Source organism: Hibiscus syriacus, unplaced genomic scaffold (assembly GCF_006381635.1).
Source record: "Hibiscus syriacus cultivar Baekdansim isolate YM2019G1 unplaced genomic scaffold, ASM638163v2 tig00110156_pilon, whole genome shotgun sequence".
Classification (NCBI taxonomy): domain Eukaryota; kingdom Viridiplantae; phylum Streptophyta; class Magnoliopsida; order Malvales; family Malvaceae; genus Hibiscus; species Hibiscus syriacus.
This window is the reverse complement of record NW_024062606.1, coordinates 101,641-119,596: the sequence shown is the minus strand read 5'-3', so window position 1 is coordinate 119,596 and position 17,956 is coordinate 101,641. Positions and strand designations below refer to the sequence as shown.

Below are 17,956 nucleotides of genomic sequence, written 5' to 3'. Positions count from 1 at the left end.
ATTTATTTAACTGTCAGGTGAATATTTCGATAATTATCAATTGTTAATGACTTAGTTATTATTAGTTTTTTTTTATATAGAAAATCTATAATTTTATTAAAATTAGAAAATATTCAAAATTACAATGAAGATTTACAATCATAACCATAAACCTAAAATATAATTATGACATTTTCTTATTACCATTGAGACAAAAACTAACCACCTAGATCATATAAGGACCAAAGAAGGAAAATGATAGAAAACCTAACCAAAAATCTAGAATAAAATAAAGATGCGAACAAATCTGACTGCATCAATAAACAAATCACAAAAGAGGATGAAACTACTGAAAGACCACCAACAAATCGCAAATCAAAGTCAAGTGACGTGAGAAATTATCCACGAACGCAAAACGCTTATCCAAATCAATATGAGGGTCCAAAGTAGGGAAGATCATCATGATAACAAATAAGTGATATCTTAATTAGTCATGACTATGTCAAATCCAACCATGAGAAAAAAGATAAACAAAAACAATGGAAAAAAACCGTAAGCTACCAAAAAGCAGAGAAAAACATGTCACAAAGACAAAAATAAATGTGTCATAAAAACAAAGAACATGTCACAAAGACATAATTATTCTTATTACAAACCAAAAAAAAAAAGAAAAAAGATAACTGACAGGCGACAACTTGAACTAAAACCAGTACTACCACCAGTTAAAAAAAATTAAAGAAAAAAAATTGATTTATCAATAAAATTGACACAAATTGTAAAGAAGAAAAAAGGAAAAAGAGACGAGGATGAAGAAAGTGGCTATATGTAATTAATTATTATTTAAATAATTAAATGATTTAATTAAAAAATTATAATCCAATGGTAGAAACAGGACCACCTTTATATTTTAGTGACCAAGTAGTTTACCCCATTGTTTTATTGGTTTGCATGAGTTTCTGGTTCGAAGAATAATGCTGGTATCTCCATTGGATTCGGATTTAGGTTTGCTTTTTATCCTCTGCGCAGCTCATTAGAGATCTTGCCAGTATACTAATATTTATTATCTTCAAATTAGTTTGAGCAAACGATGTAAACGAATTATCAATAGAAAACACACAAAAAAAAAATTATCTAACTTATATGTCATCCATACACGAGCACCATAAAATGTGGCCTTTCCGACTATAATTGGTTTCTCATTAACAAATGAGCCACCAGAAAATAACGGGGAAGACAGCCGGTTCCTCTTGTTTGGAGTGTGTTCAAGACAAGTTCAACTTAGGATTTGCTTACATCTCCGATTAGTTCTATATATTTCGGAGTTCGTCTGTTCATGTGATCAAAAACCCCGTGCTTGCCTAATCACAATCGCAGAATTCATCCATTAAACTCTTATAAAGGAGTATTTCAGAGGGAGGGAAAGGTTGGTTATGTACAAAACTCAAGGAACCGTCAGTCGACCTGCGTGTCCCAAAGACTTCCACGATGATTCCAGTCGCATTAAATGCAACTTCTCGACGAATGGTTCAAGAATCTCCGCCTCTTCTTCCGGAGCAAAGGCCATGCAAATGCTAAGCTCTTGCACCGCCTTGCCGTATTCCCTGACAGTTTTTTTAGTTATCGAATTCAGTTCCATCCATCACCCAGACCTTTTCTAAAAGCCAAGAATTTTTTTAATTCGTACCTATTATAGTACAGCATCATGCCATGGTCTCTCCTCAGTGCCCAGTTATGTGGCTGCAGAATCAACAATCTTTCGGAAGCCATGATTGCTAGCCTGCAAATACACCCATCTTTTTTAGCTTACCATTTATGAAGAAATATCGCATTCAAATTCAGTGTGAAAATGTATATAAAGGGAAATATGTTTAAGATACATCATGTTCTGATTTCACAAAATCATAAAGAAGTATCTACTCCACATGATGCAAGAAGATTAATAGTTCTTGAAGGCCTAATCCCAATACCAAGCATCCGCAAAATAGAGAAACAGAGGTTACAGTTATAATGAAAAGAATGAGAGCAAAATGCGAAAAGTAAATCGACGTTGCAGAGCATGGCCTTTACTATATTAGTCGTTCATTTGGTTTGAAATGCATAAGGAAACTGTTGAGTGGCAGTTAAAAAGAACAAATCTTGCAGAAAGGCAAATTTTGGGAAGAAAGTGATGCTACAAATCATAAAAAAAATTATGATTTACCTAAGATATTTGGGGCGCAACAAAGGGATATTGGATTCATCGATCATGTTAGGTTTCTCACCGGCATCGTGAACATGCCTAAGGGGAGAAGTCAGCATCAATCCGTGATTTGATCTTGAAGCATGTTTCCAGTGAAGCCTCTGCATCTTCTTTTTGTTAGTTTATTTCATACGTAGGAAAGAAATTTTGGTACGCTCTTTGAGGCATTAATGGTTTAGAATAAATTAAAGGTAGATCTAGTTATACAACTTGATGATGAGGATTAGGACTTACAATTAAATTGGCTAATGCAATCCCGATAATATCACGGTTGGTAGCTATCTCGAGCCCTAAAAGTGAAGTACCAGTTAAATCCGATGCCATTGATCTAGGGTCCTCCACACACTTTCCATTGACAATAGCAAACAAGCTGTGCCCTGAAGTCACTTTGAAGAGTTCCTACAGAGAGAAGAGTAGAAGTTAAGTGCATTTAAAGTGACCTTAGGCGAGTAAGCAACCAAAAGAAAAGACCAGCTCGCAATTTTTCTAAGCAGAGAACGTTACAATGGATTGTTTAAGACATCAAACATATTGCTACAAGTATGAACACAACAGAACATGTACCGTTAAACTAAGCTGCAGAAATGATTTATTAAGATTCAAGTACCTCTGGGTACCCTGTCTGGGGCCATATCAAAAAATCTTCCCCAACTCGAGATCCCACAATGGTTAGACCAAGTCGCCAACAAATTTCAATGTAAATTATGCTAAGCAAAATTGCTGTAATTAACAAAATCATATTAGTGGACATCCCAAAATGGTAAGGAAGAATATGTTTTTCGGGAAAATTCCGACGGAAAATGCTTTGCAGCAAGTGAGCCTTACTACAAAAAAGGAAGTAGAATGAGGCTTTACCACTGCCACATCTGGAATCAAGTACTGAGTGTAAGTATGAATGCTTAGAATCTACAAGAACGGGGGATCTTGTCAAGCCTCTTAACTCGAAAAGAACTAAATTGACTGCCTCCAAAACTTCAACCAGATGGCAGCCTATGTCCCTTGAAACTAGCTCCGCTTCAACTTCTTTAGCAATCGCATCCAACTCACTTAGCCATTCAGGTATGGTCTTTCCACCCAAAGGCATTTCCTCCAAAGAAACCCAGCCTTCGGTCTCTAACGAGGAAGAAACATTTCTCCTTTCATTCAGGAGAGAGCGGGTGTCCATCTCCCGGTTAAAAGACATGAATGCCTCGTCTTCAGCCGCAATGTAAAGTAAAGCCTACACCAAAAGATATCAAACAAAATCAAATCTCCAACTTAAATTACTAAAGCACCTCACCCCTTGCAGGTTGTCATTAGTACCTTAGCAAGAGAGATGTCTTTATCCTTGGACTGGAAGGAGATCTCCCGAGTGAACTTGTCCCTTGCAGTCTTAAGAGCCTGTGGGTTTTCATTAGAGTCCCAACAGAAAATCAGAAAATGAAAATGGAAGATGATCTAAATAACAAAACCAATGATTGGATATGTGGATATCCAGAATGGAAGAACAAACGTATTTGTACATATTGTTTATAGATCAACCTCCTGGTACAATTTGTGACGGGAAGAAGAGTCTTTAGTTAGCTGAATCTGATTGGAAAAAAGAGGGTAAGCACGAGTGGCAGCACTGGTCCTAATCCTCCACCTCATCAAGTCCTTGTGATCATTACGATGGTGATGATCATACCTGATGATCGTAAAGAATAAACGGATATTCCATCCTTCTTTCCATCTCTAATTCATTAAATTACTACTAGGAAAAATATCCTAATCCCCAAACCTTTTTGATCATAAAAACCAAGTACCCAACAGTCAAATTACATTAAACCCAGTTACCAAAATCAATTCCTAAGCATAAAAAAATCGAAGAGAGAGGCAAAAACAAGTTCAAATATCGGAGAATTACCTGATGAAGCAATGATCTGGAAATATTGGATGAGCCATAGCTGCCGTTGGCACCAAATACGATGTGGACAGCATTTCAATGATGGAGCTGACAAAAACAATCTATACACCTACAGCAAGAAGAAGAAGAAGAAGAAAGGGAAGGTGAAAATGGAAGACGATCAAGCGAGTTCTCTAAAGGGAGACGAAGCAGCAGTGACTTTGGAAGAAGCAGAAGAGGGTTTCAATATAAAGTTGAAGATCTGGGGTTGTGAGTAACAACTTCCATTTCCAGAACACATGTATGGTGTTGAAGATGAATTAAAGCAAGCACAGAAAGTTGAACCAGAATTCCCAAAATCCATAATAAGTTGGAGCTAAATTCCAAATTAGTAATTGTATTTTTCCTTCTTTTCCTAATAGTCTGAAAATGCAAGTTGAGCCTAACAAGGAAGATAAAAGGGTTGGTAGAAATTTTGGAATTTACAAGCCAAGGAATAGGAGGTAGGGGAGATTGCCCCCCTTCTTCTACCTCCCTAAATTTGGCTGTGACATTAAAAAGAAAAAAAATATTGATCTTTGATCAAATAAATCAGAAAAATGCCGGATTTCTGGATCACAAATGTAGAATAAAACGTACAAGTGTTGAGTTCACTCACCCTTTATCTTCTTCTATTTATCTTTGATCATCTGCTGTTTATATATTCATTTTTCTTATAATTTTTTAAACTATAATATTAATATTAAGTTAAAATATTTGAAAAGAAAAAAGAAGATTGTTTTATAAACGATGGGACAAAAAAGAAAAGGAATTGATTCTTGTTTAGATTATTATCTATCAAGCTCCAATCTTGGTGAAGGGCTTGGGTTTGGATAAGGTTGCAGAATGAAAATAATACACTTAAAATAATAGAATTGTTGACAATGGTGACAGAGAAGAGACTGTTCTGTTTTCATAGTCATATCACATTTTCTTAAGAAAGGACGGGGGAAAAAATATTCTATTTAGTGGTTATTTAGGCTTAATATAATTTTTAGTGTTTAAACTATATTTTAAACTAATATTTAGCGTTTAAAGACTTTTTTTATTAATAATAGCGTTTAAAGTTTTCAACGTTTTATTTTTTTGTGTTTAAATCGGTCATTGGACAAGTGTTACATGTATAAATTTTTAAAAATATATTATTAAAAAACTTAATATTATAACTTTTAAAAAAATAAAAGAATCTTCGAATTTTATATCTTCCGCCATCGATCGACTACCATCAGTTTATGACCGTTACTATTGACACCATCAAAACCGTCTCGCCCTGCAACCAAAACTCAATCTCCAATAATTATGAAATTACATCAATCGTCGTGAAAAACACCTTGAAGGTCATTAGATTTCTAAGTTTTTCGTTGATGTTTTCTGATGATTTTGAGGGCTACAGTCATCTATACGTTACTCGGCCGTCACAGTTAAGTTCCTTGTTGTTAAGATTTGAGGTTCAAAGAAATCAACCGAAATTATTGCTAAGAGGAGGTGAATTGATCTTTATAAATTTTTTGGGAATTAAGGAGAAATGATAAGAAAATTGACTCAATGATTTATAGTAGTTCAACTTCCTCAATGAAATTTACATCCACTTCTTTAACTCCTCACTAAGGATTTCTAACAAATTTACTAATTTGTTCTTTTTTTAGGCTCAAAAGTAACCTTTACAAATTCCTTATCTTTTACGATGGCTAAGATAAAACTAAAACCCCTTTTCAACAAGGATAAAATGTTGTAAACAACAAACCTCTCAAAGGAAGTGTTTACACAATTTAGCTCACTAAAACCTCTATGTACAAGGGAAAAGGAAAAATAAGATTTAAAAAGTTTTTCTCTTGATGTGGATTGTTTGGATAGGTGTTGTATAATATTCTTCAAGTGTCTTGAACTTCATTTTATTTGTTAGAATGTGTTTGTGACCGTTTCTAGGCATTGAAGATGTTTTGGAGCCGTTTGGGACTTAATTGCTGCAAAATAAAATTGTCCAGACCAGGGAGTATTAATACTCAGGCTTGGAGTATCGGTATTGCACTAATAAAAACTAGTCTTTTTTCAACTGTTGGGATGGAAGTATCGGTACTAAGATCATGATATCAATACTACTATACAAAGTAGTATCAATACTCCTTTAAGTATCGGTACCAAAAATGCCTACTAAAATCTAAACACATCTAAAACCAATAAGCAATATAGGTACTACCATGAGGGTATCAATACTTTACTTATCTTGGGTATTGATACTACAAAAATAATATCGATAGTGTAAGAATAATATAGGTACTTCTTTCTAGAAAATCATTTTTGTGTTCAAATTCAAGTTTTATAAACTTTGAATTATTTTTGAAAACTTTGTGAATAAATTAAATTTATTCCAAAAACATTTTCCCCTTAAAATTGTTATATTAAAATAGGTTCAATACTCGTCCTACTCCGGACAAAATCAAACAGGGAGTGACCCTTTTCTGTCGACAATGTAGAGTGGAAAGGAGAGAGACTACTTCGGGTTTATTTTTTTTAAAAAAAATTCTTATTTAAAAAAAATAACATTTTCATTATTAAAAAACAATTATATGTTCATAAAAATATAATGGAGAAAACATTAGGTACCTATTGTTGACAAAAAAATTGTCTAGACACCAAATCATATTTTGATGTATAATTAAACACTAAAAATATATTAAACCATCGATTTAATTAAAAAAACTAATTTATTAGTTTTTAGGTCCAATTAATATTGATTATTTTAATAAAATAAATTATTTTATGATATTCAAATGTTATTTGATAATATTTTAAAATCTATTTTATAAATCTTTCTTAAAAATTGATTGTTAAGTAAATAAAATAATCTTGGGACGAGTTTGGGGCAGTTGTTATGACATAATTTTTCCCGACGGGATGGGTTCGAGTAGAGTAAGTAACATTTGGGTCGTGGTTAAGATGGCAAAAAAATTTGACTCGTTTTGTCTTGCGTCCATTCCTCGTTTAATTTATTTATAAAATATTGTCAACCATAAATTAAAATAATATTAAATTTGTATTTGTGGTTAGACACACTTCCATTTTTCTAAATTTGAGTCCCTTGTTTCCACTTTTATTTTCTTGATTTTCCACCAATAAAACAGTAAAATGTGTCTTCATCTTATTAAAGGATATAATTCATTTAAATAAATATAATTAATACAAAACTAATAGAATGTATAAATAATAAAAATTAAATGTGTTATTATATAAATATGTTTAATTACAACATCCACAATTCCATTAATAATTAGCGGAAAATGATTTGATTGAAAGTATATTAAAAGTTAAGTGGTTGAATTGATAAAAAAAATTGTGGTCAAAATAAAATCGAGTCAAAAATTTTGTAGCATTGGAGTAATTTGTCTTTAAAATAAGGGTAAAGTACGCATTTAATACCTAAATTATCAATTTTAATATATTTTAGTATATAAATTTTCATTTTTTTCAAAATCACACCTAACAATCAAATTTCATTTAATTTTAGTACCAAACAGTTAAAAACTTAATATGTTTAGTACCTAAACTATCATTTTTAATCCGTTTTAATACCTAAACTTTCATTTTTTTTTCAAAATTTAACGTTAGATTGAAATGTGAGTATTAATATGAAACAAAACTAAAGTTTTAACGGTAAAGTACTAAAATGAAATAAAAACTAAAATTTAGGTATACTTTTAAAAAAATAAAAGTTTAAATACTAAAATAAATCAATACTCTAAAAATAAATGGGAAATTGGTTAACCTTATTAACCCTGCATGACGTGTTGAGATGCACTTTTTCTTGGCGGACGGGGCTTGAGGTTGCGACTGCATCCGCATGGTCATGGTCATTGTGGATCCAAATTGGCGCACCTAAAAATATTTCTTCAAACAATTACTGTTAATTTCTTCAAAGGGATGTCTGTATCAAATTTGTTTTTAATATTTTTTGTATAAAAAATATTCCTCAGAAATTTTCAGATTATAAACATATTTTAACTAAACTAAAAAACCTAATAATAAGTAAATCATAGTTTATTTAAATCTCTTCACAAATAAAATAAATAATAAATGTGATCCTTATCTAAAACTAATGACTCGTACACTAAATTTAATTATAGATGAATAATAATTTTTTTAAAATCATATTATTTAAATTGAGGTCAAATTGAGACATTTTAAATACGTTGAAAAATATTTGATAATCAATCAATTTATTAAAAACTTTATAGATAAATCGACACAAATTGTAATTTAAGCTTAAAAGTTAAATGATAAAGTATTTAAATAAATTATTTTACTCTATATTATAATATGAGATAAACATAGAATTTTATATTAAGAAAATAAATTTAAAAAATTTTAGGAAATACAAATAAATTATTAATAAAAATATAAAATAATATCTAAAACATTAAAAAAATTCAAAAATGATGACTATAGCAGCTGCCCATTCAATTTAATCCGTGATGACAATCATTATGCCATTAATTGTTATATATGGGAAAGAAGAAAACAATAATAGATGGTTTGTTTGGTTTTGTGAAGACAATTGGCAATAATCGCAGCCTAGACTGCTGAAATCTGAAAATGACAAGCGTGGGCGTGGCGTCAGGGCGGTTAAATAATGGGCCATGTCCGGACTCATTGACATCTTCCTATCACGTAGAACCGAAGGGACCATTTAAGCAATATCCATGTTGTTTCATATTCTCTCTAGGGGAGTAAATGAATAAATTTCGGTGAATTGTTTGTATAACGTTCTTTTATGTTCGTTTGTTAAGTTAAATAAACGAACATAAAAAAATTGTGTTTATTTAATAAACAAATGAATACGAACAAAGGTGGTTCAGTCCGTTTATGTTCATGAACAAACTCGTTCATTTATATTCATGAACAAACTCATTTACCCAATTCTCCTTTTCCTTTTATTTGTTTTATATTTTAAATATTGGTGAAGACAATGATTAAATAGAATACATAATAAAAGTTTCTTTTTAAACTATTAATTTTATCGAGGTAAGCACCAAATTCATAATTTTATCATTTTTCTTTAGCTTACAAATGAAATTAAAAATCAAATATACAAACAAACGAAAAACGAACACTAAATGAACATGTTTATAAACATATAAACGAACATATTAGTTAATCATGGGACCAAAACTTATAGAGTGGCCCGAGAGAAGACTCCTATTGGTGAAATTCCAATGACATATGAATAAATGCTCCCATTAATGGTTGAAAAGAATCTCGTAAATCCAATTCAGTCTTAACCGAAAGAGCCTCCATTTCATAAAGGGTATGATGTTAATGCAGTAAGTAGCTACCACATGGGAAGCTCGGGGCATACTATTGAGAATTGTGGGGAATTGAATCACAAGGTTCAAAATTTAATTGAATCAGGGGCATGGACATTCGACGAATGGTGGGGCATTCTGTTGCAAACCGAGAAGAAGTCATTGCATCCACTAGGAATCTCTGTGACACTCTCATTTTGTCTTGTTTGAATTTCTTTTCTTTCTCTTTCTATTAAAAGGTTTGTAAGTCACTTGACAATCGAACATATTAAATAAAATGCTACACTTTAAAGTTATGATCAATAAGTAAATTTCAATCTTGAAATTATTTAAGTATCAATTGGATTAAAAGCTCTATCAAAAAAAATAGAGTTATAGATCTTTGACAAAGTGACAAGATTTAAAATTGATAAAACAAGGACCCTTGACCTTACCCCAGAAAATATACTCGAACATCATACCCTTCTTTTGCAGGGACCAATATAGTCTTCTCCTGTCATGAGGAAATGATAAAGAGGTTTGGCATTCAGGTATGAATAGGAGCGGACAACATGGGGCATCTCTTGTGTATGACATTGCAAAACTGTCTAAACTACACTTCTGTTGAGGACGTTCAATGATGATCCTAATCTTCACAAATGGAATGGTGGAGTAGACGAATCTAGTTTAGGTCAGTTGTTTGGGAACTAAACTCTAAATGTGGGATTTCTTGACCATCAAAGACATCTAGACTATAACACGTTCTTCTCGATGAGCTTAAGAAATTCTAAATCTGAATACTCAAAAGGTTAAAAAATTATTATTATTATTATTATTATTATTATTATTATTATTATTATTATTATTATTATACAATAAAGTTTAGCTATTCCACTAAATCAATTGGTTATAGAGGCAACTCAAAGGCCCTGGCTTTATGAATAGATTGCATTTAAACCATGACATTGATCGGATACTTGGCACTTCGGTGTTTATTCCACTACGATAGTTAAGTCGAAGACATTGTAATGAGATGAATCCTTTAGCTATGCCTGAACAAAGGCAAACTAAATAAATTCCAATAAATAAATGCTCTAATGCCTATGGTTAAATTTGATGGAAATGGACTAAAGGAGTTGAGGACCACCTATTATAGTCAACCTCACACAAGCACTCAGGAATTTTATATTTAGATTGATGTCTCTGCACTACCTCTATTAAGGGAGTCTATGAAGCTTGAAAAAATGGAAGATTTCAGAGAACAAAAATAGAAGTGTTCTAGAAAGTCTAGTAATTGATTATGCTAATTGTGTCATTTTGTCCGCATTCGATTAAAATACCAAGCCAAGAAAAAGATTCATGTTATAATGTTCACAATGACCGAGAAAAAAATGACATATTTGATGATTGAAACCTTAGGAACTTTAAGGAGCTAATTTGAAACCAACCTATCAATTTTGATACTTGTCAAAGAGCTATAACTTTAAAAATATTAAAAGAACTATTAATTTTTTTGATATTTAGTGAAATCATGTTCTGTGAATTGCTTCGATTGTGAGCCTAAAAGAAGGGCACAATTTTTTCTTTTCAACAAAATTTTCACATTTTTTAAAGAAAAAAAAGAAAAAAATATTTTCAAATAGAACAATCTCTCTGGAGAGTGTAGCTTGGAAATTGACAAAAGTCTCTTAGACCTAGAAGCTTAGAATCAGAAATCGGGGCAAATGATTTGAATGCAAGAAGTGCAAATTTTCGCAAAGAAATTGTAACATCCCAAACTAGGGGTTAGTGACTAAATTGTAAAGTTTAAGAATTTGATGAATTAAGTAGAAGAATGGAATAATTCAATGATTTATTTGGAAATAATTCCTAAAAGTTGTTAGTAATTATTAAAGTAGATGAAGGGCAAAATGGTCATTGAACAAAGATAATATTAAATATTAATAAATGGGTATTATAATACATGAGATGTATGATTGAAGAGATAAGTTTTAGACTTATCTTCTTCATCTTCATCTTCTCTCAAACGTGAAGAGCCAAGCTTGCAAAGGTGAGTTTCTTTTTTAGTTGGTTATTTGCTAAATTTATGGTTGGGTTTTGATCATTAGATAATAACTAAGCTTAAGGAAAGCTTAAGTTATCTTAAGATTGAAAGATAAAGAAGTTATGAAAGATTAAAGAAAATGAGTTTTTAAAGGAAATTCTGGAAAAGAGTTAATAAGAGATTTTTAAGATGGAATTTGACTTGTCATCAATAGAATAAGAGATTTATGAAGTTAGAAAAGATTTATAACAAATTTGAAAGTTTAGTAAGATTCTTAATTTTAAGAATCTTGATGAAATATGGAAGATAAATATGATTTATATGGACATAAGTTGGTTTCAATAATGATAGTTGAGTTTAAAGACATGATAGGGGATTAAAATAGAAGAATTGAATGAAGAATTGATGAATTTCGGGCTTGAAATACAATTTCTGGACAAGGTGCATCGATGCACATTCATAAGTGCATCGATGCATTCCTTTAAAAGAAGAACATCGAATGCCTTTGATGCATCGATGCATATCTAATGCATCGATGCATCCTTTTAAAATAATAACATCGAATGCAATCAATGCATCGATGCATAAGGAGTGCATCAATGCATCTCATTAATAAGGAAACATCGAATGCATTTTATGCACCGATGCACAAGTAGTGCATCGATGCATACCTTCATTGAAAGAGTAAATTGGCTTTTCTCTTAGCCTAAGAAGTGACAGTTTAGAATATATCAATTGGAATATTGATATGAATCTGTGTATTGTTATGTAGAGATAGAACGTGATCCGTTTCGGGACAATTGAGGAATTAGAATCGAATCAAAGCAAAGCTAAGGTGAGTGCAATTTATTTTGTACTTATTTTATTGAATTAACATTGGCTTGTGATGAGCCAGTGATGGAGTTACTATGGTAAGAAGTAACTTCTAAATTGTTATGTGATTACCATGTATGCATTAATACATAGAAATAGATGGATGATATGTTATATGATTTATATGCTTAAGTGAAAATGCAACATATGATATATGTTATTTGACATGACATGCATGGTTACATGAAAGAAAGCTATGTGACTACATGTATATGTGAAAGAAGCTATAAGCTTATATGCACATGTGATATATGTGATATGAATTACATGAAATGATTTACGTGAATACATGTATATATAATACATGTGATATGATATGAGATATATGGTTACACATACATGTGGTATGTGACAGAAGAGAAAGAACAAGTGATACGAAATGTATAAATAAATGCCCATAGTATATGATACGAGAGCTATAGGTATAGTTGGCATGCCAAGAGTCGAGGGTTTACCTATGTTAAAAGGAACATATGGATAGTTGCCGAGGATCTTTATGACCTCTGGATAGTTACCGGGGTTCTTTGTAACCTCTGGACAGGTCCTTCGGGACGAATACTGAACGAATGTTCGGTGCCCCATGAGAGAATTTATACGAGCTGTGGTGACAGCATTAGTGCACAACCTCAATGTACTCACATACCTCTATTCTCAATAATATACATGGGCAATGAAATTGAAAGACAAATGAAAGTGAAAGTGATACAAGAAGGTAAGTTGCATGTGTGCATGACCTGATTGTATATTGTTATCATACAACAGATTCATGCATATTGATATGTCATGATTCAATGATATGAATGCACATACATGAATTATATGATGTTATGTGTGTTTCTGGGTATAGTGATATATGTGTTATATGATGAGTATATGGTAAGTGGAAAGGATTATTGATAGTGTTTGCATATGTATGTCTTTTATTTATATGAAATGATATATGGTTATATTATATGTTTTATATGACTCACTAAGTCTATGACTTAGCGTGTAAGTGATTTACACGTAGGTACCAAGAGACGAGAAGTGAAAGAATAGAAGTGGCAAAGACAGTATCACTACTAAAAGATCATATCAGAAGTATTTGACAAAGTATGTATTTGGTTATGTATAAAGTGTTGGCATGTAATAAGTCATTAAGTACGAGCACTCTGATAAAGTCTGTATTTTGTTTTAAATAAAGTTTTAAATTTCCCGGGATTTTTCTTAAGAGTCAAGGTTTGAAAAGTCAATGTGACACGTCAGACTCGTATCCGAGTCGGGTACGGGTTGGGGTGTTACAGAAATACAATGGTACACTCTGGTGTAGGAAAAGAATGAATACAAATAGATCAAGAAGAGAACCAAGATTGCTTGAGCACCTCTTTATTGCCATTAATCAAAAACATGCATCGACATACACAGACATAATTTTGCATCATTGCATCAAACATCCATCATCTTATACAATAAAAAACTTTGATTTTCCCCTCTTATGAGGATACATTAAAATTTTTCTTGAAAGTTTTCATTGGACATTTTTTCCTTTTATGAGGACAAATTCAAAAATTCATTTGTATTTCGTAGAAATATTCAATAATTACATTAAGATACACATTCTTTGCAGATCTTTCATGAAAAAAATAAAATTAAAGACAACTAGACGTATTCAACAAGGAGCGATTATCTTCAAATTTAACATTTTCAAGTAAATATGAATTTTTTCTCACTTGAGATTATTTTTCTTAAAATAAATTACATCTTTTTTTAGGCAATTTCCCTCGAAACACAAATTTTGAAATTGTTTCACTCAAAAAATTATTATCTCACTTGAGATGGTTTCTCTTAAAATTAATTTCGCCTTTTTTAGGCAATTTTCTTGAAACACAATTTTTGAAATTGTTTCACTTGAAAAATTATTATCTCACTTGAGATGATTTCTCTTAAAATTAATTTCTTCTTTTTGAGGCAGTTTCCCTTGAAACATAAATTTTGAAATTGTTTCCCTTGAAACAAAAAATTTACCACTTGAGACGGTTTTTCTTAAAATCAATTTTGCTTGAAATATTTCCCCTTGGAACATAGATTTTGAAATTGTTTCACTTGAAACGAAAATTTATCTCTTCTCAGATAACTTCTCTTAAAGCAAATTTCTTTTCACTCGTTCATTTTCACTCAAATGTTGAGATTTGACAGGAATTCAAAGAGTCAACAAAGATTTCATTTTACGACTTTATTTCAATAAAGAATCAGTCAATATTTTTCACCATTGAAAAAATGGATCTTAGCAAAATTGAGGACCATCAGGTCATTACCTTCAGGTGCTTTAAATACAAATCACTGACATATGATAATCTTTTGCATGTTTAAAACTTTTCAAAAAAAAAAGATAAACCAATCAACATTTCCAGTGGAGAGTTCATAATGAGAACTAATCCGATGAGGGAGAAAAAGTTCATAATGAGAAGATTGTTCAACCTTATCTCGATTCATCACATATGGAGTTGAATCAGTAACACCTCACTCGAGGGATCAACATTTCCAGTAGAGAGTTCATAATGAGAAGAACTTGTTCAACTTTAACTCGATTCATCACATATGGAGTTGAATTAGCAACATCTCACTCGAGGGATCAACATTTCAGTATAGAGTTCATAATAAGAAGAACTCATCCGACGAGGGAGAAGAAGTTCATAATGAGAAGAACTTGTTCAACCTTAACTCGTTTTCATCACATAAGAAGTTGGAACAACACCAATACTTGGCTCATCCATCGCATATGGAGTTGGATCAGCATCATCACTTTGTTCGATTTTATCACAGAAGGAGGTGGATCAACATTTCCAATGGGAGAGTTCATAATGAGAAAAACTCATCCGACGAGGGAGAAGAAGTTCATAATGAGAAAAACTTGTTCAACCTTAGGGATTCCGTTAAAGAAGGAAGTAGATTGACATCCCTAGCGAATAGTTCATAATGAGAAGAACTCGCATGATCAGAAGAAATTGGAGATCAAGATTTTAGCAGCTCAGGCCAAATAAAAAATGGTGCTTACTATCTTTGTTCTATTTATGTTCCGCAGCAATGAGCAAAAAGAGGCAATTGTAACCACCATTTTTTATTATTTTATAAAATAAAAAAAGAGAGAAAATGGGAAAAATATTAGTTGGGGGTTATAATAACCTTAACTTGCTATGTAGCAGCCCCCATTTTCCCCCGAAAAAGATGAAATAAAAAAATGACTCTTTCTTCTTTATTTTTCTTTTCTTATTTTCCTTGCTTCTGTTTCGGGGGGCTCATGGGTTGTTGAGAAGGTGGCCACCGTTGAGCTGTGGCCGACATGCGAGAGAGACCATCTCACGGCCAGGCAGTACCAACTATTGGTGGCCGACGGTAATCTCATGGGAGCTTTGGTCGAAAGTAAAGAGATGGAGAAAAGCTTGCGATCACTTAGACCTTTGAGTGGTTTTCCTCGGTCGGTTTGGGCGTCGGTCGAAATAAGGGGGCCACCAAGGTGTGGTGGCCGACGTTGAGGCTCGTTTTAAGCCTTCTCGACTGTCGTATGAGGAAAAGAAAGAGAGAGATAGGAAGAGAGCAAAGAGGTTTTTTCAGCCATTGAAGTAGTTTGGTCTATCCTCTTCCGGTCATGGTAGGGGTCGCTGATTCGAGTACGGTGATCACCGGCCCAACGGATAGCTTGTGAGGGCTGGCAAGCGATGGTCGAGGGAGTTTGAGAAGCTTGGACGCTTCTCGGTCGAACTGCATGCATAGGGGAAATATTTTGGTTTTAAAAAAAGGGTAAATCACGCCTAGGGCCCCTCATTGTAGTACCCTTTCGTATCCTGACCACTTATTTTAGGGGAAAACTACACTTCAGTCCTCCAACCTCTACCGTATTTTCGCATTTTGGTCACTATTTTGGGGTATTTTCACGTAATAGTCTCTTTGTGTTAAGCTTGTTTTTACATTCCAGTCACCATCTTTCTTTTTATTTATTTTAAATTTGACGCATCATTTTATGTTAGTTGCATTCTGGTCATCTGCTAGTTGCTTTATTTACTTGCATTTATATTCGATTACGATTCCCACTGGTATTTAATTATGTCCTATTCTATGCGCTATTTTTATTTTTTATGTTTATTTGGTTATGTGTTATTTTATTTTATTTATTAACCATTAACTTTTATTTTATTGCTCCTAATTACTATAGGTCTTGCGGTGACCCGATCCGGGGTATGACCTACATTATTATTATTATTCGGACTTTATTAATTTCTAATTCTAACCTTTTCATTAATTTGTTTGAATTATTATATGACTTTGTGGTGATCCAATATGAGGTATGATTCGCATTATTATGATCCTGACTCTATTAACTCCTACTTTTTTTTTATTAATTTGTTTGAATTATTATACGACCTTGAGGTGACCCGATCTAGGGGATGACCCACATTATTACGGTATGGACTCTATTAACAACTAACTTTTCTAACTTCTAACCGCTAACCACTAACCGATAATTTGTATTTATTTATTTATTTGCTTATTTATTTATTTTATGTTTGAAATATCATACGACCTTGCGACGACCCGCCCCGGGGTATGACTCACATTATTTACGGTCTGAGTTAAATATTAAAAATCAATGTTAATATTTTAATTTTATTGCTCTATTATTTTTGTTATTTAATTATATATATATTTAAATTTCTACCCTTTAATTTTTATTTATTTAATTTCAGTCCTTTAATTTCATTACTTTAATTTACTATTTTCTTTATTTTATTTTTATCTTTCATTTTTGTACTTTAATTTTAGTCCTTTTATATATTTTAATTGCATTTAATATTTGTATCATTTTAATTTAGTCCTTGATGGATCACCCTTTTTTAGATTTAGTTCATAATCTTTTAATTATTCGATTCATATTTAGTCATTAAATTAAGAGAATTCTTAATTTGATCCTCGCTTTTGTTCAAGGTTCCAATTTAATTATTCGAATCATAAAATTAATTTAAATTAATATTCGAGCCTCCATTTTAGATTAGATTTCAAACTAGTCTTTTTATTTAGGGAATAATTCGAGGTTTTCCTCAACTAAATGCTCAAGGGACCATCTCAATTATTTGATTCGATAATTGATTAAAATCAAATAGGGTTAATATTAGGGCCTAAATTTTTAGGTTTATGTCTATAGGTTCTTTAATTTTTCATAATTTGACACTTTAAGCTAGAAAAAGCCTTAATCTATCCTTAGTTTAATTAGGATTAGTAATAAATTGTTCGATTGTATCATGTTTTAAAACCTAAGACAATATTCACTTATTAGGGAGTCAAGTATATCTTTCGCAAGTATGCTCAGAGGGTGACTACTTGTGATTGCCGAAATAGGTCGACGTCCTTTTCAATACCGCATCATGATTTCTAAAATTAAGGCAATGTCCGGTTATTAGGCACAATAGTTGATATCTAGCGTTTATGCTAGGGGGCGAATGCTATTGGCATTAATAAACGAATATACTTTTCAACTTTACATCCGTAATGATTTTTAAATTAAATAAAGTTCAGACTCAAAATTTTCAATTCTAAATATAGGGTAATCAACTAGGTACCAATTTTTGGGGTGCTTGTGGGGGTGTTAATCCTTCCCCACGCGTAAC

The 17,956-nt window shown here is 32.0% G+C and overlaps 1 protein-coding gene and 1 pseudogene across 2 annotated transcripts; one reads left to right on the top strand and one right to left on the bottom strand.

The window, feature by feature from the left end:
- LOC120215735 overlaps positions 1-17,956 on the top strand; it is a 28,222-nt pseudogene that overhangs the window by 7,863 nt on the left and 2,403 nt on the right.
- LOC120215894 lies at positions 1,208-4,556 on the bottom strand. Of its 2 annotated transcripts, XM_039213422.1 has the most exons (9): positions 4,104-4,556; positions 3,740-3,884; positions 3,521-3,598; positions 3,074-3,437; positions 2,826-2,938; positions 2,453-2,617; positions 2,180-2,319; positions 1,664-1,756; positions 1,208-1,580 (listed from the first exon to the last, which is right to left on the bottom strand). In XM_039213422.1, the coding sequence occupies exons 1-9, from the start codon at positions 4,175-4,177 to the stop codon at positions 1,421-1,423; spliced, it is 1,332 nt and encodes a 443-aa protein (XP_039069353.1). In that variant the 5' UTR covers positions 4,178-4,556; the 3' UTR covers positions 1,208-1,420. The 2 variants fall into 2 exon arrangements, with proteins under 2 accessions (XP_039069353.1, XP_039069354.1); XM_039213423.1 differs by lacking the exon at positions 3,740-3,884 and having other exon boundaries at positions 4,104-4,545.

Excerpts from the sequence above, each read along its gene's own strand:
- LOC120215894 (XM_039213422.1), bottom strand. The coding sequence starts at position 4,177 with ATGCTGTCCACATCGTATTTGGTGCCAACGGCAGCTATGGCTCATCCA. Across the intron at positions 2,939-3,073 it reads TGATTCCAGATGTGGCAGTG|CAATTTTGCTTAGCATAATT; the intron begins GTAAAGCCTCAT and ends TGTTAATTACAG. Across the intron at positions 1,757-2,179 it reads TTGCGCCCCAAATATCTTAG|GCTAGCAATCATGGCTTCCG; the intron begins GTAAATCATAAT and ends GTGTATTTGCAG.